The 26,294-nt window shown below is 40.9% G+C and overlaps 1 protein-coding gene across 1 annotated transcript in view; it reads right to left on the reverse strand.

Annotated features, from left to right (window-relative positions):
• Positions 1-26,294, reverse strand: part of arfgef1 (ADP-ribosylation factor guanine nucleotide-exchange factor 1 (brefeldin A-inhibited)) — a 57,387-nt gene that overhangs the window by 26,609 nt on the left and 4,484 nt on the right. Inside the window, 9 exon segments of the mRNA XM_030122740.1 lie at positions 954-1,087; positions 1,879-2,117; positions 3,029-3,154; positions 4,187-4,553; positions 6,583-6,636; positions 7,105-7,284; positions 8,044-8,190; positions 9,426-9,582; positions 12,810-12,840. Of these exon segments, the coding sequence (XP_029978600.1) occupies positions 954-1,087; positions 1,879-2,117; positions 3,029-3,154; positions 4,187-4,553; positions 6,583-6,636; positions 7,105-7,284; positions 8,044-8,190; positions 9,426-9,582; positions 12,810-12,840 (1,435 nt within the window).

Here is a 26,294-nt window from a genome sequence, read left to right on the forward strand (position 1 = left end):
GCATTTTTAAGTCGAGTTCAAAAACATACTTTCAGCTAGTTTATATGCTGAGATTGGCTGCTTCTCTGCAATGTCTTCAATCTCTGGTGAGTAGGATTTATATGGCACGACAAAAAAAACGTGCCACTCCTTCAGCTTGCCCCAAAATTAGGGAATAACATCTACGAAAGGATCTTGAAAATGGTATTTAGAGATAAGCCGTCATCTGTCAAAGCAAACACACGTGATCATAGTACATTAGGTTTCAAATACTGAGAAAATATGGTGTGATGCTTAAGAAACAAAAATCAGACGCAGGAAGTCTAATTTCACTGAAAAAAAATTTGCTTTTGCATCAGGATGAGCTGATCATATGCTTTAATATGGAAAATGACAGTAGATAAATCAGTTTATGTCCTTCTCCCACTGTTGTTTGCAAAAAACAGAAACATTAAAAAGTATTCTGTGCCTCCAGAAAACGAGGAGTGATTCAGAAAATCCTGAGTGATGCCTCATTGTCTCCTTTATCACCATTTATCATGACACCCCTGTTATCACTGGAACAATCCTCATTTTAAACTATGACTCATTTCTATTCTTACATCCAGCATGCTCACACAGAATAATGACTAGAAGAGCGTTTTTTTCCATAACAACTTCAGTAACTGTAGAAAATATCTCAAACTGAGCTGTTTATTATATGACTGACACAAAGGAAGTCCTATTGTCAAACTAACTATTACTGACAAATGCTGAAGAATCAAGACATTCCTGATCTTCGGAACTAAAATGACTACTTCTTAATATAGTTTTAATAGTTAAAAAGCTCAACTGGTAATAGAACATTATTGTGTGCTCTTATTTTCTGTTTTTGAGGCACATTTTTCAAAACAAGCTAGAATCCTTCACATAAAAAAAAAAAAAAAAAAAAAATCACAATATTCCATCCTTCCACACTGCATTAAATGACATACTTGGGATCTGGTGGCCCATCTGACAGCGGCTTCATCGAAAGCTTGCAGAGTGAGCGAAAGACGAGGAAGGCATCTTTCTGGAGGATGTGGGAGAATTTAGCACCTGGCGGCTGGCCCGGAGCTGCTCCAGATTCCTACAGTGAAACAAAATGGTAAAATTAGTCTCGGTTCGCAGTATCCTCCAACAAACAGTACCTTACATAAACGGTATGTGATAGAAAGCCCCCCCAGATATTTGATTTTTGTAACGTTGATCACCTTCCATGTATACTTCCATTCAACCCATAAAGACCCAAATAGCCACTCGTAACCGAACCATCTACTGATCTAAAATATTTAATAATTTCTCAACCACTAAATCTATCAACACGTTGAAATAATTGGTGTATAATGCAGTTATTCATCTTTTCATGTTCATCAGATCTGACCCATTTGGACATTCAGAGGCTCCATAGTGAACGTGGAAACACCGTCATCTTCTACAATATTGATTCAACAGTAAAACCTGTGCAGTTTGATAAATGACAGTGGATGGACACACTTGTTTTATGATCAGTTAATGATATATTTTACTGAAAAAGTCACTATTTCGTCAGTTTTCTCTGTTTCTGATGTCATATCCTTCGAATGTACTCTAAGCTTTAATGAACATCTACATGGCCAGTGAATTAAATATTGGGAAAATACATGATTTACACCAAAAAATGCAAAATACAGAGCATAATATTACAATAAATAATGATAAATCACTTAAGAAAGGCTCAATATAGAGAAAAATATATTTGGGAACTGCCACAAAAGTAGCACTGGGTCTGTATGGGTTAAAAAAGTAGCAGGTAATATGTCAATATAGTGGTTCATCTAGATTTGTCAGCTATTAAACAATGTATATGGGTTACACATTTCAAAATAGTCCATCCTTCACCTGAGTGTCATTGGATGAGACAGACAGTCTGTCATCAGGCAGCGAAGGGGTGAAGCTGGCAGAGATAGGTGTGCCGGGGATGCCATTGGCGTGGACATGCTCATTGTCGCTACCAACAGTGCCCTCGTCCTCCAGGGAGCTCTGGGTGCCTTCTGTCGCCGTTTCAGCTGGCTCTGACTCCGCCGGCTCACCAGACTCCTTGGTGTCAGAGCAGAGGTTTGCAGGGTCCAGGCAGTGCCCTGTGGATGAGTTGGATTAACAGATGTGTCACACTGATCCCCAGTATAAATAAACACCATAAAGGATGCACTAATGGAACTGTACGGTTTATTGCCGACAAGTATATAATAAACCATTGTATCCTAATTTGCACTGACATGATGTTCTGTTCAAGGACAAAGACAAAAAATGACAGTGGTGCAGAAACAGTATCAAAGGGAAATATCAGGTTAAGTGAGGACACTAGAGTGCATTTCTGCTCCCATCCATTAAAGCCTGTTTGTCACAATTCTGCTCAAGGGTAAAAGTGTGTTTGAAAAAGGGAAGCCAAAGACTTTTGTATGTGTGAGGTATTAGAGGTTTTTCCAGCCATTGAAAAATACAGGCTTTTTTAAGTACGACACAAACAGAAAGAGTGCTTTGACTTCTTTTTGTCATGATTTAGGAGAACGTCAGGGAGTGTGACCTGACCTAAAATTACAGTGGAGCTTCCAGCAGCTTGGGCTGTTATTTATTTACAGAAGGCCGTGTTTACTAAGACTTTTGTGTCTTCTTGCTGACACATTTTGTACTAGGAGGGGTACATGTTATCCAGCACACATCAGAACCAGTTTACCTGCCCTTATAGGGAGTTTGTAGAGTCAGTAAAGTTTACCTAATCTCTTTAATATGCATTTCAGGAAAGATTCTAAGTTGCATGAAATGTTCTCCAGCTGACAGGAGTGGGGACAAATTTGCAAGTGTTTTGCAGAACCAACAGATGACAGGAGGTCGTGACGCTGTGATGTGGCTGCTGCTTATCGAGCTTCTAATGTACTATGACGAATACCCTTGACAGTTAATTTGTGAAGGGATATATGAGGAATATTTTTACAAACTTGTGCTTTCATTTAGTAAAAAAATAATAATGACCTTGAGTAGCATGTCTCACCTCCTGCAACAGTGTTGACCACCTCTTGTAGTATACTCTGGACGATTTCCTGGGCTTTCTCCTCATAGTTAGGAGTCTCTTCGTCCTCCAATTCACCGGTCTCTGAATGCTGCTGGGCTTCTGCATCTGAACACAACATGCACAAACACTTTGAAAAATATCCTTTTTGTGTAGTTGAAAGGTGTAGGGTGTTTTGGTGCTTTTGATGTAACTAATAAAAACTACCTTTTCATCCTGCTCTTTTTATTCAAAACTAGTCCTTTCAGTGAATAAACCGCTCCAGTGTTGAATGCTGTGTCAAATAATTTGTACAGTAAACGCTGGTTCTTCTCCTCACCGGAAAGTGCATAAATTGCCATGAGAAAAGCTTTTACGGTGCATGTTCAGGGTCTTTAGCCCTTAAATTCTCTAGCAACAGGCATAATAGCCAGGAATTATGCATAAAAATATGTGAGGTGACACATTTTATTTGGAATGAAATTTTTATGATATGGAAAGTGTATCTATGCAATTAAACAAGGTTTGTCAAAGCAAATTTTGCCAGATTTACATTTGAGTAAAAGAAGAGATGGTCCTACAAAATTAAAAACGATGATTTCAGAATCAGAAAAGCATCTTTAGCTTAATGTAAAGGGAAAATTTTATACAGAATAGCTAAAAAAATTTCTGATGGTACAGCCTTGGTAGACTTTTTTTTTATTATTATTATTCAGGTATGTCAGATGTATTATCAATAGAGTGTAAAAATGTCTTGCCTTGGTCTGGAAAAAATACGCTATTCTCTTCACTTCTCTAATATGAAATTTGACAAGATATGGGCCTCTTTTTGACGCACTTCCACAACTCAAAAACCCTCTGACTTCTGCAAACTTTAACACCCAGCTCATTATTTCATTTATTGTATCATGTGGGGCTCTAAAGGCAGTAAATCAATGATCCTTGTCTTTCTTTTTGGGGGGGTTTCCTTTTTTTTTCTTTTTGTGTCTTGTTTTGTTTTATTTTGGTTGTTGGGAGTCTGAAGTTTGTTTCGTGTATTGAAAAACGTTGTCTTCAGTTGAACAAATATTGTATATTTTCCTTCACACCAGAAAAATCAATAAATATATCTGATTTACAAAAATACAAGGGTATGAAATAAACCCTTCTGAGTGTTCTTACTCTGTGCTGCTGCAGTTGCTTGGTCTGCCTCAGTCTGTTCGTTTTCAGCCACACAGAACTCTGACCCGTTCTCTGGATCTGGACTCTCGTAAACAGGCCCCTGCTCTCCCGGCTCCTCCTGGTCTCCAGACACAGACCTGCTGCTGCCCTCTGGGGCTGGAGTGGAGGGGGTGGACGGGGTGGATGGGATGGATGGGATGGTAACGCTGGGAGTTGGGGGGCTGACGGGCCCGTTGGCCTCTGGGGCCAGACCCTTAGGTGGTGGGTGAATGTGAGTTTGCAGCTGCGGGGAGTCGGGCTCCGTGTGCTGCGTGACCGGGGAGTGCTGCCGGTGTCGCTCTCTCTCCAGCTGCTTCGCTTCCTGAAGCTGTGGGGGTTAAAGGGACACACACGTACAAGGAGGTACACAGATAACACACACATGCAAAAGCAAAAGCATTCACAGAACACACACAGACACACAAACACATAAAAAGGCAGGTTAATACTCGTAACAGCTTTAACTAGTGTGAATAACTTGTTTACTTCTCCTGAGGACTCAGTGAGCCCAAAGCAGAGCTATAACACCTCCACATGTCCAAGCAGTGTCAGATTGTTTAACACTGGGACTGTGTCAACTATATGTACTAGAACTGAAATCTATATGAATAAACCCAAAGGTGGTCGGACATGCTAACAAAAAAGTAAACTTTACAGAATCAATTCATGCTGCCTCCTATGAACCCAATCTATTTCAGCCTGGTTGTAGAAGGAAGTATTTCTGCTGGAAAATGGCTCATACAGGCATGTCTTGACAGATGTGTCATGGCTGACATGTGTTAGTGCTGCTGCTGATATGAAATGCTGGAAACTGTGGCAATACTTTAGCTTGGTGTGTCATGAGCCAGAAGTGGGTCATGAGGCAGTGTTAGCCTGAAGAAAATACTACAATAGTGGATATGTTGTTATGCTCAGACATTAGATTTCTTCATGGATGCAGTCAAAGTTGGTTTCTACTGCTCATTTCTGCCTATCCCAAAAGGAAAGTACTTGCAGTGTATGCACAGTTCACTGTTTAATAATACAAACACTAATACAAGTTCCGGAAACGGCTGCAAACATATACAAGCAGTGGACGTTCTCTCAGCCAAGCTAAAAAACAACAGCCCATGGTGCATTTTCAAACCAAGTGCATTTGTAGTCTGGTCAGAATTAATGTTATGAAAACAAATGACAGACTTAGGAGGAAAAAAGCACAGTAACTGAAGAGAAAAATGAGCCATAGATGGAAATACAAACAATGTGACACACTTACAAAACAATGGTGATAGATGGTGACCCTTCTCTCCACAGTACATTAGCTTTTAAATGAATAAGAGTAATTAAATTTATAAATTTGCCAAGAAAGAATGATAACCAATGTGAATTTGTATGGACAGTCTGTTTTGTCTAGCCCCCGACCATTTATGATGTCTGTTCATAGTCTTCTCTCCCTCAAAAGGCGAAGCAATAACTGAATTCCTCACCAACTTCATACATAAACTGCTTTTATTAAACCCATTACATCTCAGTTCTAAAAACCACACTCTCATCACGAGCTATTTGTTGCTAATTAAATGAGTTTGCTGCTATTGTCACATTCAAATTTAAGCTGCTGGATTCAATAACTCAAAACTCTGAATGAAACAATTAGTATTGGATATAAGCGACGTTAACAAGGACAGACAAACGCACCTCGACTGGAGGGGACAGCCGAGACAGCGCAAACAAACTAAGCTCATTATTTAAATGCCACCTCAGTCGGATAGTGAAGGCTGAGTGTGTGTGAGTGAGTGACACAAACACTGTGTATATACGCATGTGATCACAGCATGCTGAGCTGCAGTCGGGAGGGTAGAGCACACATACACGCACAGAAAGTGGAACTCCCCGTGTAGCAGTGCAACACTACACAGACAATGACAACACAACAATAAGCCTCGGCCTCAAAGTCTGCCTTGTCTGTCTATCTCTACCCCTGACTGCTTCTTTCTATTTCCCTGCCTGTGTCTCGCACAATGCCAGTCCCTCGCTGCTCTGAAATAACCACATTAGGAGAAAGAAAACATAACAGGAAAGAGACAGACTCAGCTGACCTGCGAAATGACATGTACCACGCTCAGGAGTGAATGTAAACTAAAATGTAAATAGGTGCGGGAAAGCGAGATGATTTGTAGGCACGTCAACATAAGCCACGGCAAGCATATGGTGGAAGAAGTACACAGCATACCTGCTCCAGTGCAGTACAGGAGCAAAGGAAGGAAACGGATGAGTGCATGAGTGGATGGAGTAAAGCTTAATGCGCAAACACAGACACACAGAGAGGAGTTCAGAAGAGTTCTGATCAGGCAAGTCATAGCAGTCCTGCACGCTTTTACCTGGCGGTCACGCTTTCTGGAGGCCAGAGACCAAGATAGCTTGTGATTTGTAAGCTATGTGTCCAAAAGGAAGGGAGGGAGGCAGGTGAGGAGGGAAAAAGTGTCATTCAAAAAGAAAAAGATGATATTAGAGCAAGCTTTTTTTTTGGAAGGCAACACCTAAAATGTCCCTCTGGACACAAAGCAAACAACAAATTTTAATTAAAATCAGGAAGAGGTGACTTGAGTAAACCATCTAGAGCAAAGATTCACGGAATATAATGTTTATATTATATTACAGTCCAATCTGACTCCGCTTGCTGCATTTTAAAACTGCAGCATCAACACATATTCGAGTCTTAAAATTTGATCCTACAAACAGCTACACTGCCTTTATCTTGCTTTTGTCAGTGTCAGATTTCAGTCAGTTAGTGGCTCAAGAAAGAAGCTGCCCTCTTTCTCTCAAGACTTTGTGTGCTTACTCTGCAAACAGCATTGTGCGTTATAGCGTAAGTGAAAATCTCTACAGAAGGCGGGACATACTGCTTGATTTTCCATGCGTGCAAAGATGACGTTGAGCATCTGTGTGAGCGTAGCCTTGGCTGTGGTCTGGTTGATGAGGTTCTTGCTGGCCAGGTAGATGTTGTAACAGGTGCGGACTGCCTGCAGGACGGTGCCCTCGTGGATTTCTATGTGCTGGGAGGTTACCGCTGTCAACAGAGCCTGGAGACGAAGGGAAGACAAAAAGAAGGAGAGCATGTGAAGTAGGTAAAATAGAGGATTTACACACAATTCTTGCATTATGTCTCTAGAGCCCCTTTCATAAATGCCCTGGAAATATTACATGTCAGTGTCATATTTAAGCAGCACCGTTTTATTTGCCCTCAGGTACTTTTACTGGCCCCAACCTGGTTACATAATACATCTAACTCTTCCGTGTCAGATCACATTAACAGATGTACTGTAGCAACCAGGAGAGGAATACAGTAGCTTTTAAACAAACTATAATTTCATATCTGACACTAAGACAACATTACCCAGCTCAAAGTCATTCCCTTCAATTAGAGTGAAACATATTACACCCGCCTCCACTCAAACTACATTATAGGAGAATATTTTCGCCTGTGACCTCGATGAAATGTTGCAAAAACTGCAAATAAAACTACTAACGGGTAGGATGTTATACAACAATTACCACTTTACACCGATGCTGAATGAAAAGTCTGCTTTGAATTAAGATCCCATTTAAACCATAATTACACACCAATCTTTTGAAATTGCGTATTGATTAATGTGCTAAAACAATCTTCACATTCTAACAAAAATGCTCTGAAGGGGCATCTTGGGTGGAAAAAAAGTGCTGCGACTATATACAGATAAATAAAAATAAAGCTGAGCAGACCTCTGGATGAGATACAGTGATGCATTCTTAGTAAATGAGCTCTGATTGGTAATAATCTATGATGTAGTAGAGGAGCACACCTTAATAATCTGTAGCTGTACGCCTTCATCAGTCTGCGGTCCCTGGAAGCAAGCACAGATGGTCTCAATGATCCTGTCTATGAGCTTCTTGCCCGGGGCTGTGCTGTCCGGGGCGCTGCCTGTCAGGTGGCCGTACGCTATCAGCTTCTACAAGTTAAATACATATACAAACACAAAACACACACATACACACACACACAACCAGGATTAAAAACAGAGGCACACACTGTGATGTTAAGTATTATAACCTCTTCTTGTAATGGCATAACCCACTAAATGCTGTATGAATTTACAAGGCATCCATGAAGTCTCTTTACAATTGAACACATTTATTACAAAAGCAAATAAATTGACAAATCTGTGGAAATTATTACAAAATTAGATAAGCACTCCGCCAAGGCAGATCAGTCCCACCCATCCCCTGATCACCAGCAAAATTTAATCATTTGTTCCTTGTGCCAGTATCAAAATCCGTCCATAACTTTTTGAGTTATCTTGCTAACAGACAGACAAACCTTGATGAAAACATAACCTCCCCTGTTTCTTGGCGGAGGTAATGAAAAATAGATATTGAAGTTTTAAATGGGCGCCATTAGCTGCACGAAAAACATCAAGACGGTACTGGATTTGTTGCCATGTTCACTGTATCATAAGCCTCATCAGTGGTGTCAATAGCATCACTGAACTTTTACTTCAGGTCATTGATGCCCAGTATCTGTGGTTAATACATGAAATCTTTAACGTAACTCAATAGAAAGAAACCCAGGGGAGTGATATCTGGTGAATGAGGTGTCCAGGGAATTGGGCCATCCCTTCCAATCCACTGGTCTGGAAATGTTTGATTCAGGAACCTATCAACATGCAGTCCCCGATGTGGTGGAGCACCATCTACCCGGAAAATGATGGTTGGATGAAGGTTATCTAGTTGTGGTGACACATATTCAGTCAAAAGGTCAAGGTGAACATTTGCAGTGATTGATCTCTCATTGAAGAAAAATGGACCAATGATTCGATTGCTCATGAACCTACATCCATCCATCCATCTTCTGAACCGCTTTATCCATGAGGGGGTCACGGAGTTGCTGGAGCTTATCCCAGCTACCTATGGGTGAGGGTTGGGTTCACCCTGGACGTATCACCAGTTCGTCGTAGGGCTCATGATCCCACAATGTCTTTAAAAACTTTGAAAACCACTGAGTACAAAGAACAAATCTGATTAACCTATCTCATCAATTGCTTTTGTAGTTAATTTTTTAAGTTGTAAAGAGACCTTGTGGACACCGTGTACATTTCAGAGTCGACTCCTCAACAGTGGACTTCAATATAGAAACGCTCCGGCCAACCTTTGGGGGGTCTGCAGTCTGACTTGTCCTGCCACTGACCTGTAAACAGTCGAGCGAGGTGATGACTATGCGGGGACATTTGGACTGACATGCCAGCTCAAACGGCAAGAAGTACTTGTCGGCTTCAATGAAGTTGGTCTTGGATTTGATTGGCGGTAAAGTGCTGGAACCCGATTTGCCATCTCCACTGGGTGGGCTAAGGAAGGAATGGGAAAAAAAAAAAGATATAGAGAGTGAGAGATAAACACAGCGATCACACGGTCCAGTCTGTCAAACGGAGTCACCAGAAGAGAAGCGGGGTTCAAAAATCATCCTGACACACTCACCATCCTCTTGACATCGTGGCGAGACTAACGGTGCATGAAAAAGTGTGTGCTAAGAACGGCATGTTTCGCTGTACAGAACAACCTCTTCTCATCCACGACATTAAATGTGCAACATCTTAAAAAATGTGTTTCCTTGCATCTTACTCCTCAGGGGAAAATGCAGAGTAACAAATTTTTATTACAGTGAGTGAATTTAATATAGTGCCTGAGTGCTTCAAATTTTTCACTTGATCTCTCGGAGGAGAAGCAGTAATTCTAGAAATGTGCCATTTAGACTTAGATTTTAGTCATGTGTTCAGGCTGACAACGCATCTCCAGGTTTCACACTGGTTACAAACCTTAAATCAAAAGTTAGAGGGATTTTTTCTGAATTTTTAAAGACCAGTGACAAAGAATTTAAGAAATATGGACCATTGCTTTTAGCAGCCATGTGTGCTCAGCATCCCCGAGCACAACTACCACACCCAAACTGCACTCGCTGGAATGAGAGGAAGAGAGAAAAAAGGAGAGGGTGGGAGGGATTGAGGCAAGGAGGGAGGGAGACAGATAGCGAGGGAGGGGTTGCATTGTTTATGTCTTGGCAATGAAAAGGGATGACTTCAGCTGTTTTAGAGGGACAACCTCACTGAGGGTAGCAGGATACAATCATAGGGAGAATCTGAAGAATACAGCAGGGATGAGGAGCCTCGTAAAAGGAGAAAAAATCTTAAAACAGAGCTGGAAACACAAGAGGAAACAGACCCTGATAATGTGGATTTCAGAGGAATTAGAATAATGTAAGAGACCACCAGGAGGAACTAAAGGAGCAAGAACGAATGAAGAGATTAATAAAGGCAAAGTAGAAGGAGAGAATATTTCCAACAGCTCTAACGTACTGAATAACAAGAATTAAAAAGGGAAGAGATCAATTATTCTAAAAACACAGGGAGGAAAATGGTTTCTCTCCATTGTTATTGCAGAGCTGTGATTCAGCAAAGAAGACCCACTCTCCAGGCTGATGTGTTTGGTCTGATCTGTCTGGGTCTCAGCCACTGTGCAGAGTGTCTGCAGGGAGCTGCTCTGGCTTATTCCTGGATTCCCTGCTTAATGTCGGCCATCCTGCTGCACTCAGCCCATCCTCCACAGGCTCAAGACTGCTTATTAACATCATATGGAGACTCAGTAACATCTGATATGTGCTTATGGTAAAAGCTTGGCAGTTCAGTTATGGAGCTGACAGCTGACAAAACCCTCACCTAAACTGAAGTTTCATAATGAGACACAATTGGAAATAAGTTTTAAAGGGGTTCTATGTAGTATCGATGTTACAAACTCTCAACACCTGAGGAAAGTCACGCACCAGAACACACCAACAAATCAATGCAATGTATCCACTGCCTGTATCACTCACTGAATAAATTATAAAGTTCATTGTTCGTCATCAAGTTTTCTTCTTCAAACAGAATCTCATTGGTTATTTCAACAGTCGGTCAAAATAACACATACTGCCTCGACTGATAGTTCACATTATAGCTGTTAGCTTAGCTCTGTTTTTAGCCAATAAACAGCCACAGTAAAACCACAAATCGCCTTAATAGAGTGACTCACTACTCCCTCTAGTGGCCACATAAATCCCCCGGCCCGTCGGAGTAAAAATATTCAATGTCTAACTTTACAATCCTACACGTCGGCATCTGCAATATAACTTCAGAACTCTTTATTTTTAACAATCTAATGATAATTTTAGGCCATTTCTTTAATTATTTGAAAGCAGAAATATCACATACAGCCTCTTTAATTCATACTGTGTAGAGATATATTTGATAACTGAATTTCCTGAGAAGTGTTACGTCAATGCTTATATATTTACCATGAACTCCCCTGAGGCCAACAGCTCACTTTTTTTCTCATACTGCACAAATAAACTACTTTTAACTTCTCTGTATCTGTTGGTGGTCTGGCAACAATTTTAGTTTCAGCCCCTTTTCTTGTGGATATGTTCCACAATTTCCTGGGCTTACACTTAGTCCATCCCCTACCTTTCCACCAAGTTTCATGAAAATTGATGCAGTAGTTTTTGCATAATACTGCTGACAGACAGACAGACAGATGGACAGGCAAGGAAACAAACAGGAGTGATCGCATAACATCCATGACAGGGGTAAATATAGTTCTGCATCATTAAAATAGCATTGTGGCAGAAAACACTTTATTTCTACTGAAGATATCCTTGTTTAAACCAGATTTGTATGTGATGGAGCTGCAGAATAAATGGACAAAGACAGCCGATTTAATAGGACTGCGGCCTCACAGAACGTGTATTTGTATTCTTGAGTAGAACTCAGAGACTATTGCATCTATATTACATGAAAAATAGACGAGTTGTAAAGTACCCGAGTTGAATCCAAAAGCAGCCGTGTTTGTGTGAGTGGATTGTGACTGCAGGTAGTTTTTGTTTCCATCAATCTTTGATCTAGAAAATCTAAGTGTAAAGCAAAAGGTCTGAACAAAGTTGGTGACTGTTCCCGACAGAACCGAAAAATAGGACTGGAAAGAAATAATGGGGAATAAAGGTAGAGGGAGGGTGGAAGACAGGGGGGAAGTAGTGAGGGATAAAAATGAGACGGCAGGAGGAAGAAAGCATGGGGATGAGGAGAGGTAGCACTCATGCCACGTTTCATTCCAAAGCCCACGTTACTTGGCAGCCGATACACAAGCACAGCAGAAACATACACACACACAGCAACACACAGCTTCTCAAAAGCAAGTTGAGCATTAGGCAGGGGTTTGTGAAGAAAGCCATTAATGAGCAGGCAAGGGGGCCAAGCACAGAGACAAACAAAACACACTAGAAGCTGCGCACACACACACACACACACACACACACACACGCACACACACACACACACACACACACACACACACACACACACACACACACACACGGTTCTAATCCCCATTACTACAATGAACACAGGAGAAAGCCACAATAATGTTTGCTGTTGCTTATATAGAATTTTTCTGCCTCAACATGCAGAAAAAGACAACACACCATGAGATAAAACACTTTAAATGACCCCCAGTCTCTATTGTACTTTATAATTAATCAATTGCTTACCTTAATTTTTCTGATTCCTCTTTGATTTCCTCTGAAATAGAAAAGAACAAAAGGGAGACATGTTAAATTAGCACCGTAGGAGCCTTGGGAGTTGTACGTACCTTCTGCTGCATTTTACTCAGCTAATGACACCATGGGGAGTGGAGCACATGAAGCTCAAGCTGCATAGACAATTCTACTCATTTAAGAAGGACAGTTTTGAAAGAATTTTCAGCCTGGCTGCACAACTTCTTGAGCGTTTATTCACTTCTGATCAAAAGACGCTTTGCAGATCTTAGTGGAAATCAGAATTTTTCTATGTCTGCAGCAACCGGCGTCTGTCAGCAAAGCACTGTCTATCCAAGATAAACAATGTACTTTGCTGACTAATGAAAAGCACATAACTTTATACTTTTTGAGTGTTTCGTACTCTGGCTGGAAGAATGTGAACTGACACCCTCATATCGGAAGTATTCGAGCAGAAGACCATGCGCACGCACTGTGTGTTTTGCGTTAACATTGCCACGTTGTCATGGTAACAGTCTAGTTGACGCCCCACCGCCAAGCAGACATGGGGCCTGGTTAATGTATTGCCTCAGCAGCAGCTCGCTTCCAAAAAATTTAATCATTATTCACTCTGCGCCATGTCCGAGAGCCAGGCCAACATTTTGTGTTTATTTCACAGATCTCTAAGCATGAAAGCAGTTGTATGAACTTGCTGAGCACTGGCACAGAGGAACAGGGAAGAGAAAGGGGAGACAGACATACAGAGGGAGGGATGAGAGAAAGAGAGCCAGAAATAGAGCGAGCTCCATAGTGAAAGAGAGGCCAGTTGGTACTAGACATTAAAGACACTCTTCGATGAGGAAGCTTTTTAAATGCAGTGGCAATCGGCAAAATCCTCACAGAATTGCACCAGCCTGCGATGGTTTGGGAATAACCCGGTAATGCAGTGACAGCTCAATTATTTCGCTGCTGGAAGGCTAACAGTCCTTTCAAAGAAATCCACTTGGCGAGAATATTTAGCACTTAACACTCTGTGGAATTAAATTAGGGCTGGTTTCAACTATGTTTTACTGTCAAACCCATGAGGGACAAAGGGGAAGCAGTTATAGGCAGAAGTAATAACAAGTGTTCTTTTTGATTTGTTACTCTCTGATGCTACTTTAAACTTTTATTCGTAACATACATGTACATGCACAGTACATGTAACCAGAGTCTGCCTACAGGACCAGTATAAAACTGGATCTGAATATGACATTCACATAATTTTCTCATGCCACTATTCTGAGCCTGACTGAAAAAGGACTGTGGTCCCTGTGGAAATGTTTCCCACTTTACTCATTAAAATCCTAAAAACACAACAAATATTCCAGCCCTGACTAATGAGGTCCCTTAAAATTTATCCTTTGTTCTTATTTTCACTATTAAACACTCAAAAAGGTAAAAAGATTCAAGTTGTGATGATATAAACAAGAGAAAATGAGCCATAATTATTTTAGGCATATTTAGAGGATGAATTCCCTAAAATACATCTACCAAGACATTGAATAGAACCGTTTTCTATTTCAATACAGTCAGCGAGGCAAAGCAGTGCCACCAGAGACAAAAAAATTCTGCTGTCAAATCTATACGGACTCTCGCATATGATCTGAATTTGCATTTGTAGCATGTGACCTGAAATGCACTTTAGATGCCGCAGTGGGACGGAGGCCAGGATTCAGACTGAAATGAATCAAACTGCCGACACAAGCCGCCAGGAGGATGTTATCAGTTTGTATGAGGCGTCGGGCTGAACAGAAACAAACAAGAGTAGACGGAAAACAGACAGAATCACACAGAGAGGTAGGGACGTAGAGAGACATCTAAATGGATGCGCTGAGAGATACCAGACAGTGCCAACTGAATTCTATAACAATAACTTTCACACAACTTTACATATAGATTCTGACCTTTAGATTTAATCACTGAGGGCATATTTGTTAAAGCTCTAATTGTATTGTGTGGTCTTGCTCCTGACACAAAATTATCATCTAGAATCGGATTCATTTTCACTATTTCTTCCTGATTCTCAACTTCCTTTTCAGCTTTTAGTTCAAGTGCTGCTCATATATAACGCATCAATTACCTACCTGTCTGTCTCCTATCACTCTGAAGTCCATAATGTAAAAGTTAAAGCCAGACACCTCCTTTCCAGGATGTGCGAGATTACAACCATGCCCTGACCTCCTGGCTATGCCACTTTTAATATTAGCCTCCCATAAATGATCTCTGTAGCGATGGGTTATCAGATTTATGCTAATGCAAACGCACACACGAGAAGGCAGGCGGGAACACAAGCAGACAGTTTGATGGGAGGGATGGGGATTGTCACATTGACTGTGTAAGTAACTGTCAGATAATTAGCCTGGTGTGTCAGGAGTGTTGATGAGGAATAGTCACACCAGGATTTCAACAATGAAACCATAGCAACCATAGCTGGTGATGTTGAAGATGAGAAAAGAACAGATATATGAGTGTGGGATACTCCTGGGACTGGGCAGACGCCAGCCGTAAATTAAAACTGACTGATCTGCCAGCTACTGGTTTGAAAATAATCACGAGGCCCAGGCATATGCTGGAAGAAACGCACGATGAACAATTATTTATTCATTTACATCTTGTTTTCACCAAACAAACCCATGATGTAACATCTCGTTGAGGCAGCAAAGAATTTAGCAAAAGTTTTTATGTAACACAGACAAACATTTCCATTTAAAGTGTACCTGTACTGGTCATTATCACGTTATTTGTGTTTTCTGTATTACTCATAAGCAAGAGAGGTGCTAATTCAGTTTAAAAAAAAATGCATAAACACACCACACCGGACCTTTTTATTATGTGAATTACGCACGGGCCAGAACCTATGAGGAGCAGCCACTGCCGTCCAGAAGTGATGAACCCATGTTGTTTCTGGGTGATAAGTGTGAGTAAACAAGCAGCAGTCAGTGAGCAAGATGGAGTGGAACGCACATGTTTGTGTTTGTGTTTGTGCAGCCACTCCACCATTGCCCTAAGGATGCGAACCAGGACTGACTGATAATGTTTCATCTTAGACTGGTGTCTGCTAGGGGTGTGTATTGGCAAGAATCTGGCAATACGATACAAATCACAATACTAGGATCACAATACGATACATCATGATACTGTTAAAAAGGCAATTTTTAAAAATGTCTTTCTTTTTTTAAATGATTATTTGCTTGAAGAATTGAATTACACCAGAAATATGCACAAATATTAAACACTTTTTTTTTTTAATCAGAGCAGGATCTAATGCTATTTCACAAAATTTTCCTGTCTTAGAACATAAATTGCGTTTTACAGGCATTACAGTTTAAGATCCTGTTCAAATGTTCATATTCTATGAGTTCATAACTAACATCATAACATTATTTTGTGCAATCCCAACAAAGGAACTAACATTGTTTAATAAGAGTGTTAAATAATAATAAATAAAACAGAAACAAAAAAGAAAAACAAAAATGAACCTCCACAATATCTGCATTTCAATAAATACCTAAAAATATCGATACAGTACTTTTTAATATCAATACAGTATTGTGAAATGAAATATTACGATATACTGCAGAACCGATATTTTCTTACACCACTAGCGTCTGCTGAACAGGTCAGTGACCAGTCCATCGCAGCCCAGATAATCGTACAAAACAACGTCTCTGCATCACTACCGGTGCTGGAACAGCCCATGAAGGAGGCCACATGTCACTGACTATGCCTGACTGACGGAGCAGTGACTTGACAACTGACTATAACTTAAGTTATCTGACGGAACTGCTAGTATTATACGTGATCTTTTGAAATAGCTAGCGATGAAAATTCACTATAGGTACCCCTTAAAGCTAAATCCTGCAGGGAGAAGAGGTCCAAAAATAACCCTACGACTACCAGAAACATTTTCCTTGCACATCACAAATGATGCTCCTCCAAGGTTCAATTCAACATGAATGCATTCAGCACCATAAAACTGCTGTTACACGCCTCTAAAAAGCAACATTCATAAGCTTTGAATTCCTTTTCTATAGTTAAGGTTGACTGCTAAGCTCACAAGTAGCAGGCTTTTGTCATTTATTTACCCAGCACCACTCTACTTCAGCTCTACAGTATTCATACTAAATAGGGCTGACCTTGAAGACGCTGTGTTCTGTAACCTGGTTTGTCCCAGGGCTCTGGTATAATCAAAGGAGAAACAACAGCAGTGGCAGTAGCTCAGTGAGGTTGTTACAACATCCCGCACTTTGCTGTCACACAAAGTAGCAGCTCCCCACTCGTCAATGTAATGAGTCCACATGAAAAAGACAAGGGGCCCACTGAGGGGCTTCTGTGAATCAACTAGTGGGAGGAAATGAATATCTGAGTAATGAAAACTGTGCCGTAATAGGCCCTTGAAAAGCCAATCACTCACTTTACTGTGCATGTCTTTCTCCTCACGTTATGCCGTCACATTTTGATCGAAATCATGCAACCACTTATGGTGAAAAGGCTACATCTTGAAGATAAACTAATAAAAAGTTATCCTAATTTTCTCACTTTATTGGTGATTTTAATTAAAAGTGTGAATCTTTCAATTTTAAGGCTGAACACTTCATCAGTCGGCTTGTTGAGCTGTTTCACAGGCTCGCCTAATTCACAGGAGGTAAATCTATTGAAATAAGCTCGCCACTGGCCAACTTCTAGTCCCCTTCCACTATCTGTGTTTTAACATTTTCAAAGTCACCCTCTCCACGTGAAACAACAACAACCTCAGAGCTAGAACTCCATGCTGCAAATGCCAAGCTCTACAAAGCGGTGGGCCTGTTTCTGTCTTGGTGATGTTTTTTTTTTGTTTGTTTGTTTTTTTTGCGGGGATTTAATCATTTTAATGCCACGGCTCAACTCCCCACATGCAAATGTTCCACCAAAACAAGGTCTCCCCCCAGCATTCCTCAGAAAGGCACTGTTCCAAACAACTGTAATTGGTTTAAAGAAATACAAACAACCTAGACAGTTTTCTACCCTTTCTACCCTTCTATGGGATGACAGTAGGTTGAGGCAGTATTTCCCCAAGTGCTAAAAAGAGAGTGTGGAGATCCGAATAAGCAGGACTAGTTGCCTGGATGATGCTTCAGCAGGTGACAATAGGACTCTGCTGTGCTTACAGGCTCTCATTAAAATAACTACCTTTCACAAAACAGCAGAGAGATGGAACCATATAGTACAGAAGACACCTTTTTTATTGACCAGGTACATTAGAGGGAGACTTCCTGTTCCCTGGTGAACTATATCCCCAACCAGACCTCGACACAAAGCCTTTTAGAGCACCATAATGTATCATAGGAAGCTCTAAAGCCACAAATCTCCACATCATTCTGCTCATTTTCAGTTGACTTTTTCTTCTTACCCTTACTTTGACCCAGATACTTGCAGTAGATAACAGTAAGACACACTGTAAAATGAGTATTAATGTCATCACCTCACATTCCCCCCCGGAGACAATAATTTCAGCCCTACATTCTAATGTTCTCTCATCAAGAGACAAGTGGGTCAGATACATGAAGAAATGTCCCATTTCTCTGCTATGTCATTCCATAGCAGCTTAGCTTCTCATACTGACATCAGCAGTACCCACAAAAGGCCAGATACCTTTGCAGCCCAGGCTAAAGTCAGTCCAGATACTTAAGTGGAAGTCTTTTACTCCTGTTTCAGTTTGTGCAGAATCCCATATACCCTGAGGTTGTCATCTATTCAAGGGCCCCCTAAAGCTGCCTCTAAGCCGGGGAGAAGGTCAGTCAAAAGCTGGCTAATCATTTCTCCACTCTGCTCTGGAGTGACTGCAGTTTCCAGGCCTGGATAAAGGCAAGAGTAAAGGAGTGAGAGGCAGATTTCTGAGAGCTAGCAGAGGTCCAAAAAGGACATGCATGACTGCTTGCACTTACATAAACACACACACTCCAGTCAGGTTACTTCCCCACTGGCAAATGATACTGTGGCACTTATATAGTATTAATGGCCTTTGTGCTCCTCATGGGGAAACACAAGGCTTCCTTAATTTCAGAAAACATGCAGCCCTGCCCCCCTGGCTACTATCTAAATACCATGTTACACTAGGAAGTTGCAGAGTCAGTGCTGCACACCATTAGAACATGTACATTTCATGAAGCATATCCTTCTTGCTTCCACATTTTACTGTATATCTCCACAACTGGCAAAACAACACTGCACAAACATCCCCATGCATCATAACGGCAGACTTATTAAAGTGAACATAATAGCCTTGGTCCCTCAGTACAACAAAGTCTGATATACGACACCTACACGACACAGCCGGCCGTGAAAAATGTATGAGATGATGACGACATAGGGGAAGAGCTTCAGCACCTTAGCCTGAAGTCGACTCACGCAAAACATCCACATGCCTCCCCCTGTTGGGATAACAGAGCCCGGGCTACAGCGTTGCACAAACATGGAAAAAAATAACGGGAGCATGTGTGTGTTTATTACTGCAAAGTATGGAGACTGGGGGCTGTGGAGTATACACGAGGATGCTGAAATCATAAGAGGGGAGGGGTTGTTAATAGAGACAAAGACAACAACCTCACAGTGTCAGGTGACAGCGTCTGACTGTGATGTAAGGATGAACACAGCTCGATCTAGAATGAGACGCATCACACTCAACCCCTGAACTTGAGAAGAAGTAGAGGCAGGTCTCACTGCTTTATATAATATGTGTTTCAGAAGGACTTACAAGTGATCCTTCCTATCACACCATCACAGTGAGCTACAAACAAAGCTGATCATAACAATGAGGCAATCAGCTTGTTAGGATGCATATATGTGTAGCTGTAATAGATATGGCTGATAAATAAGTAAGGGAAATATTTAGGATGCCTGAGCCAGAGGTTATGGCAGGGTTACTGGCTCAGATCTCAAGAACATCTAAAAGAAAATTTGATCAGAGTGAGAATGAGAAACTAGAGCCTAAAATCCCTTGAGCTTTGCATTTATACCCCTTTACTCCAAATGTGAATTTCTATATCTTGACAAAAGTAAACAGTGTTGCTAAAATATGTGCATGCATATTCATTAAACCTTCACTGAATAAATAAACGCTATATCGAGGCTAAACTGCTGCATTTGCCAAGGGGGCAGCTATAACACACGATGATGAGAAATTACAACATCCATTAACACACACATAAGAAAGACAGTCTGCTTTCAAGATGTATCACATCAAAGTCCAACTGCTTCTTGAGGCGGCATGACAAAACAGCCTGCTTCTCGTCTCTCACTGCTGACAAAGAACTGCTCACAGGCTAAGTCCAGTCTCCTTCTCCACGGGCACCACCCTGCCTGAGCGGCGTGACAAAGCATTCCTCAGCCAGCAGCGGCATAACGCCCTGCTGGGAGTGTCCGCCACAGGGATGACAGCAAGCCAGAACCATTGACACTGGAATCATAGGTCCCATCCCTCCCCGGGTGTGTTTTGGTTCATTTTAAGCCTGCTTGTGCAACATTGCTTTCAGTATATTCATGGGATGTTAAATTAGGGGTAATATTTACTGTAAATAAGCCAAAAAAGGCTTTAGAGTGGGATGTGAGGTGCCAAAATGATTCATAAAAATGCTAAAAGATGAGGATGAAGCAGCTTTAAGCATTTTCAAACATTACCAGGATCATTTCAGACAGAAAAATGAGAACTTTCAGCAGGTGATAAGCTGAAAAAATATATATATATTCAATGTCATACTTACTGCAATCTTTGCTATAATGGGGCTACAATTTAAAAACAGAATACATTTACATTAATTTTGATAAGATATGCATGGCTGAATACATGTGGATCTCAAAAGGTGACAACAAACACAAATACAGAGGATATTTAGTGTATGTAGAAACACCAGGCCAAAACTCTTGTACAGTGACAATTCTGAAATACAAAATTCATTAGTTTGTGTAAACATAGTCATTTAGCAAAAGGTTAAAACATAAACTATGCTAGATTACATCACACATAAAGCAAAAATATTCAACTTAGTTTTAATGAGACTGGACTTAGATTTATAGTTATGAAAATCACCAAATACCTCTCATATCATATCATTTATACAGAATAACACTTAACTTATACTTGAGGATCACACTTTATGGAAGCTAGTGTGTGATGTCACTGTTGACCTCAAACCCTGACCTTCTGCACCATTGATCTGGAGGATGTTAACAGCTTAAATTAATCCCATTCACCTATTGGTTTCTCTTCTACGTTAACGTCAATAGCACCGTCATGTAGAGTAGACTGAGCAGCAGGTAGAGACATACGATGACAAGTCTGAGAAGCTGCATACACCTGACCAAATATGCTTGCTCACTAAGGCTGTTAGATCAACACTAATGTAGCGAGTTGACATTCTGCCAGCAGGATTTTGTACCCACGAAATGACAATCAAACTTGTGGAGATACAGCACACACATGCACAAATATTTAATACACAGGTGCACACACACACACACACAAAATTACCACAACATCCCCAACATTTCATCAATTAAGACACAGCCCAGCCTGAATGGTGTTGGGAGGGGGAGAGATAAACAGACAGGTCTCGGAAGGCGCTCTGCAGTACGTCACAAAGAGCAGCAGCGAGAAAACAGCTCACCAGGAGGGGACAGGGGCTTCAGACAAAAGAGTGAGACGACAGAAGACAGACAGCCAGAGAAAGCAGGGACAAGGACGAGGCTGGCATCCAAAACAAATCAGCTATATAAACCTGTCTGTCGCCAGCTTTATGGCATGAGCCCACGTGCTGTATCAGTGTGTGTCCTCTTATTACAAGGCTGCTGGTCGGTTTCATCTGAGCACTGGAGTAAGACGCGGCCCGTGTGTAAAGATGTAAATGTAGGAAGAAAGACGGAATAAGAGGGAAGAGTGTATCCTAATCACTCTATTTTTGTGCACAAAGGAGAGGTTGGAGGTCAGCCTCTGACTCACTTTCCATCACCTGAGTATGGAGCTGAAGACAGAGAAAGGGCATCCCGCCTCCTGCAGTAGCATTTCCATTTCAAAGAGCTTAGAGCCCATCTGCATCTGGCACTGATCATGCGGCTGGCACTAACCTCTACATACGCAGAAAATCAGCCCAAATCACATCCACTGCCCACTCGCTTTAAAACACTGGTGGTCATGGTGACAGTGTCTCCAGATCATAGATAGTTCATATTCACAGAGGTAAGTAGGAAAATATCTGTGTGTGGTTGAGAAATAGACCGTAAGGACGCACATGGACATAAACTGCAGCTTAATGACGGTGCAAGATATAAAAGGTGAAGTTTTATTTTCATTCAAGCTAAGCGGACCCCATTATCCAGACGGTGAACACTTATTACCTCTCTAGCGTATTCAGTAATCAAGCGGCTGCATTCTGAGAGAAGTCCGTAATAAGGTGCTGTCCGTCGGCATAATAATAATAAAGACCACACTGTAGCTTTGCACAGCTCAGCCGGACTAATCTGAGGATGGATCTGTGTGTAGGTATCCACCTCCACCTCCTTGAAACACAGATAAACACAGGGCAGCTGAGACCACCGTGGAGAGCCTGAGAAAAATCAGACCCCTGACATTTCTATTGTCTAGGCTGAAAGGAAAGGTTGCACAGCAGTAATTACATTTGGAGGGGAAGAAGGAAACACTGTCAGAGGTTGTCTGGGCTACCTAATCGTGTGTGCTCATGTTTGTGCACATTTCTGTACGTGTTTGCGCATCCGACGACACCCCCCCCTCACACGCACATGCATAAGCCTTTGTGTCTAATCACTAGTCTCACCCCCAGAGCTGAATTAAGGCTCTCATTTGCTCACCAAAAAGTCACAAAACACTCGGCCTCCACAAGCCCTTGATTACTCAGCTGTTGGCTTTGTTATTGAAATGTCTTCATCTTTAATAATTCTGCAGAGTGTACATGATTTGGCACTTTTCTGCATTAATGGAATGAATGTGAAATGGGGTTATTATCACTGTGGAGGACTGTTCCACACACACTGGAGATTAATGGCAAGTCAATGAGAGATAAATATGTGTACGGTGAACTGCATCTTCATATGGTGCCCTCTTTTAGGCGCGAGCGTATTCGACACTAGCAGCAGAGTTAATAAACGCTCACTTATCCACTTTGCTCTTAAAGTTTTCCCTCAAACCTTACTCAGAGGTTTTTCATCTTTCTATGGGGTTTAATTCTTTGCTCAGTTTCCTTGGAAAAATATGGAACAAAGGATATAGACACACCATATGGACAAAAGTATTGGGATACTCAGGTTACCCCGTTGCTAACATGAGGCTGGGCTAGAAAACAATGACAAATATAATCATAATTTTCTTCTGCAACAAATATTATTACTATAAATATTTTGACTTGGTCTTAGGGGTTTACAAAATGCTTTGCTTAAAAAATGTTTGTCTATTTAATTTTAATCATTATGTTCTACCTCTAGATTTCTAACATAATTGTCATGTTCTGATCCTAAATAATCATTTAAGCAACCATCTGGTTTCTTCAATTCTCACTCATGTCAATTTAAAAGTCATTTATCATGATAATTATTGACATTAACATTTTTATCGTGGCAATATTTCAACTCAACAGGAAAGGGAAATCCTACAAGCTGTAGGTTTGGTGTGCCCCCATATTTTTGTACATATTTTGCTAGTAGGAAAAGCCAAATGATGAGGATGCTGATGACCATGACCTGCAGCATCTGCGGTTCAATTTCTCCTCCATGTGGCTTTTTTTTCCCCCATACATGTCTTTTCCCACTCACTCTGTAGTTGTTTCACGTCTCCTCTCGACTGCACTGAATAAAAGCACAAAAAGCCAACCCAAAAATACAATAAAACATTAGTATAGATGATGAATAAACAGAATAATAATATGATAGGGAATACTATAGATAAAGCAGAAACACAATGGGAGAGAGTCTGGGGATGATTATTTATCACCTGTCCCATAACTCAAGGGGACATTAGTGGGCAGAAATAATATATGTGCAGGTAATAGTGAAAGGAAAACACATAAAGAGTGTAAAGGAAAAACAAACTCTTCCTACTTAATTCTAAGCCTTTTCCTCCATATAGATAAAAGGATTATTTATGCTTTCAGAGCGAGTACTGGCCGTGCCATGTTGACTACTCCACTGCTCATTATCTGAATATCAGTCAACCTTTGGGGTTACACGCAGCTTAAGTGTCTGCACTTAGTCTGGAGGGGAGAAATGAGACAGAAACCAGGCACAAGGCCTCACCCTTTCTCATGTCTCTGCCTCCTTCAGGGCAGAGTAACACCAGACTAGATTATTAAACAAGTTACCTAACATTAGATATGTGTTTGACACCAAGACACGTGACATTAAGGCTGGATGTTGACTGAAAAAGCAGAACAAGCTTTTTATTGCTCAACTATGTGAAACTGACTGTTTTTTGTCTATGTTATTTGAGACTAGATTGAGAATCTTTGCGCCCAGACAAAAAAATGCAATCAACTTGAGCTCAGAGAACTTTTAATGGGGTTTATCACATTTGCATTGAACTACAATCTGGGGCGCCATAAACAGGGGGTAAACATGACAAATTCAAGGGGACCAGCATTTTTGGGGGACCTCTAGAGTAGTGGAGGGGGTCCAGTGGATACAGGTTAGAAGCAGGGGTGTGTACTGGCAAGAATCTGGCGATATGATGCAAATCACAATGCTAGGATCACGATACGATATATCACAATATATCATGATACTGTTAAGAAGGCAATTTTTTATTGGTTTTGTTTCTTTTTCAAAAGATTATTTCCTGGAAGAATTGAATTACACCAGAAATATGCACAAATACTAAACACATTTTTATTTGATCACAACAAGATCTACTGCTATATCACAAAATTTTCCTGTGTTAAAACTTTAATCATGTTTTACAGATGTTACAGATTAAGATCCTGCTCAAATGCTCATTTTCTATTTGTTCATAACTAACATCATAACATTATTTTTGTGCAATCCCACCAAAGGAACTAACCTCTGCCTCTCTCAGACAGTAAAAAGTGCTTTTAGGATGCTTCAAATAACCATTATTTAATAAAACAGTGTTAAAAAATAATAAACAAGTTATGAACAATAAAGAAAACCAAAAAGTAAAAATGAACCTCTGCCATATCTGCATTTCAATAAATACCTAAAAATATCGATACGGTACTTTTTAATACTGATACAGTATCGTGAGATGAAATATCACGATATATTGCAGAACCAATATTTTCTTACACCCCCAGTTGAAAATTGTGAAAATTTCATGTAAGATCCGCTGTATAATAGAGGTATAGAGGTCGGGAGTTGGACACTGAAAGCATGTTAAGTGTCAGTTTCATTTAACGCCAGTGTAAGTGACGTTAGTTATGGACCGCAGCCCCACGTATATATCCCAACCACCACCACCAAGCTCCGATGGATCAAGAAGATACTGAATTTTATGAAAGGTCCGTAATGTTTATCGTTCATGGGGCCCACAATTAGTAGCGGTGCCCCTGACTACAATAATCAATAAAGTGGTCAAGGTGAGTTGCTGCCACATCTCCTCCTCTTGCACATTCCAGTCTTCTCTGCTCTTGTTTTGAAGATCTGCTTTGGGATGTTTCTTTGAATATCTAAACTGAACCACACTAAAATATGAATCCGATTCCAGTAAAATCCGAACAGCAGAACAGCCTAAGGATAACACATTTCGCGGCATGAGCACCCTGACAAATAAAGGAGACATAAAAATATAGCCGACGGTTGCCAACTCTTCCATCGTATTGTACTTTCTCATCCTCTGCAGTGCCTGCCAGTCTCATCAGCAGGTTACTTCAGGTGCCCCCACCGCATGAAAATCACCAAACTGTCAGATTTTAACTTCTTGGTTTATACATTTGTGTCAGAAATATGAAAGATGCTAGGGAAAAGGTTGTCCGTTACACAAATCAGAGAAGCTTTTATGATTCCAGAAGGGTGCAAATACTGTATCTGAGGCCCCCAGCACCTGCACTCTATATTTTCAGAGGGTTCCTGGGGTCTTCGGAGTGCCATCGTGAAAGCCTTAATTAACAAATGGGATCATTTATAGCCTGGTGCTTATCATGGGAGAGCATGTGGCGGGTATAGCGGTGCTTATCGAGGATGGGCATGTGTTCACCATCTTTATCAGAGGTACATTTGTCCCATTGGCTTCAGTACCACAACTGCCAACTCTACAGACAAGGTGGGCAGTGGTGCCGGCATTGACGGAAAACAGCTCACAACTTCTGTTTACAGTTTCTATTCAAGGTTCTTGTAACACTGCATAACAAAGTGCTAGGCCACAAAATAAACAGACATCTGATAAAGCTGCCTAATAATAACATGTCTTGATCTTGGCAGGGTAAACTTGACATTTTGATATGATATGTTAGCTGTTTTAGTGGT

Source organism: Sphaeramia orbicularis, chromosome 20, assembly GCF_902148855.1.
Source record: "Sphaeramia orbicularis chromosome 20, fSphaOr1.1, whole genome shotgun sequence".
NCBI classification, from domain to species: domain Eukaryota; kingdom Metazoa; phylum Chordata; class Actinopteri; order Kurtiformes; family Apogonidae; genus Sphaeramia; species Sphaeramia orbicularis.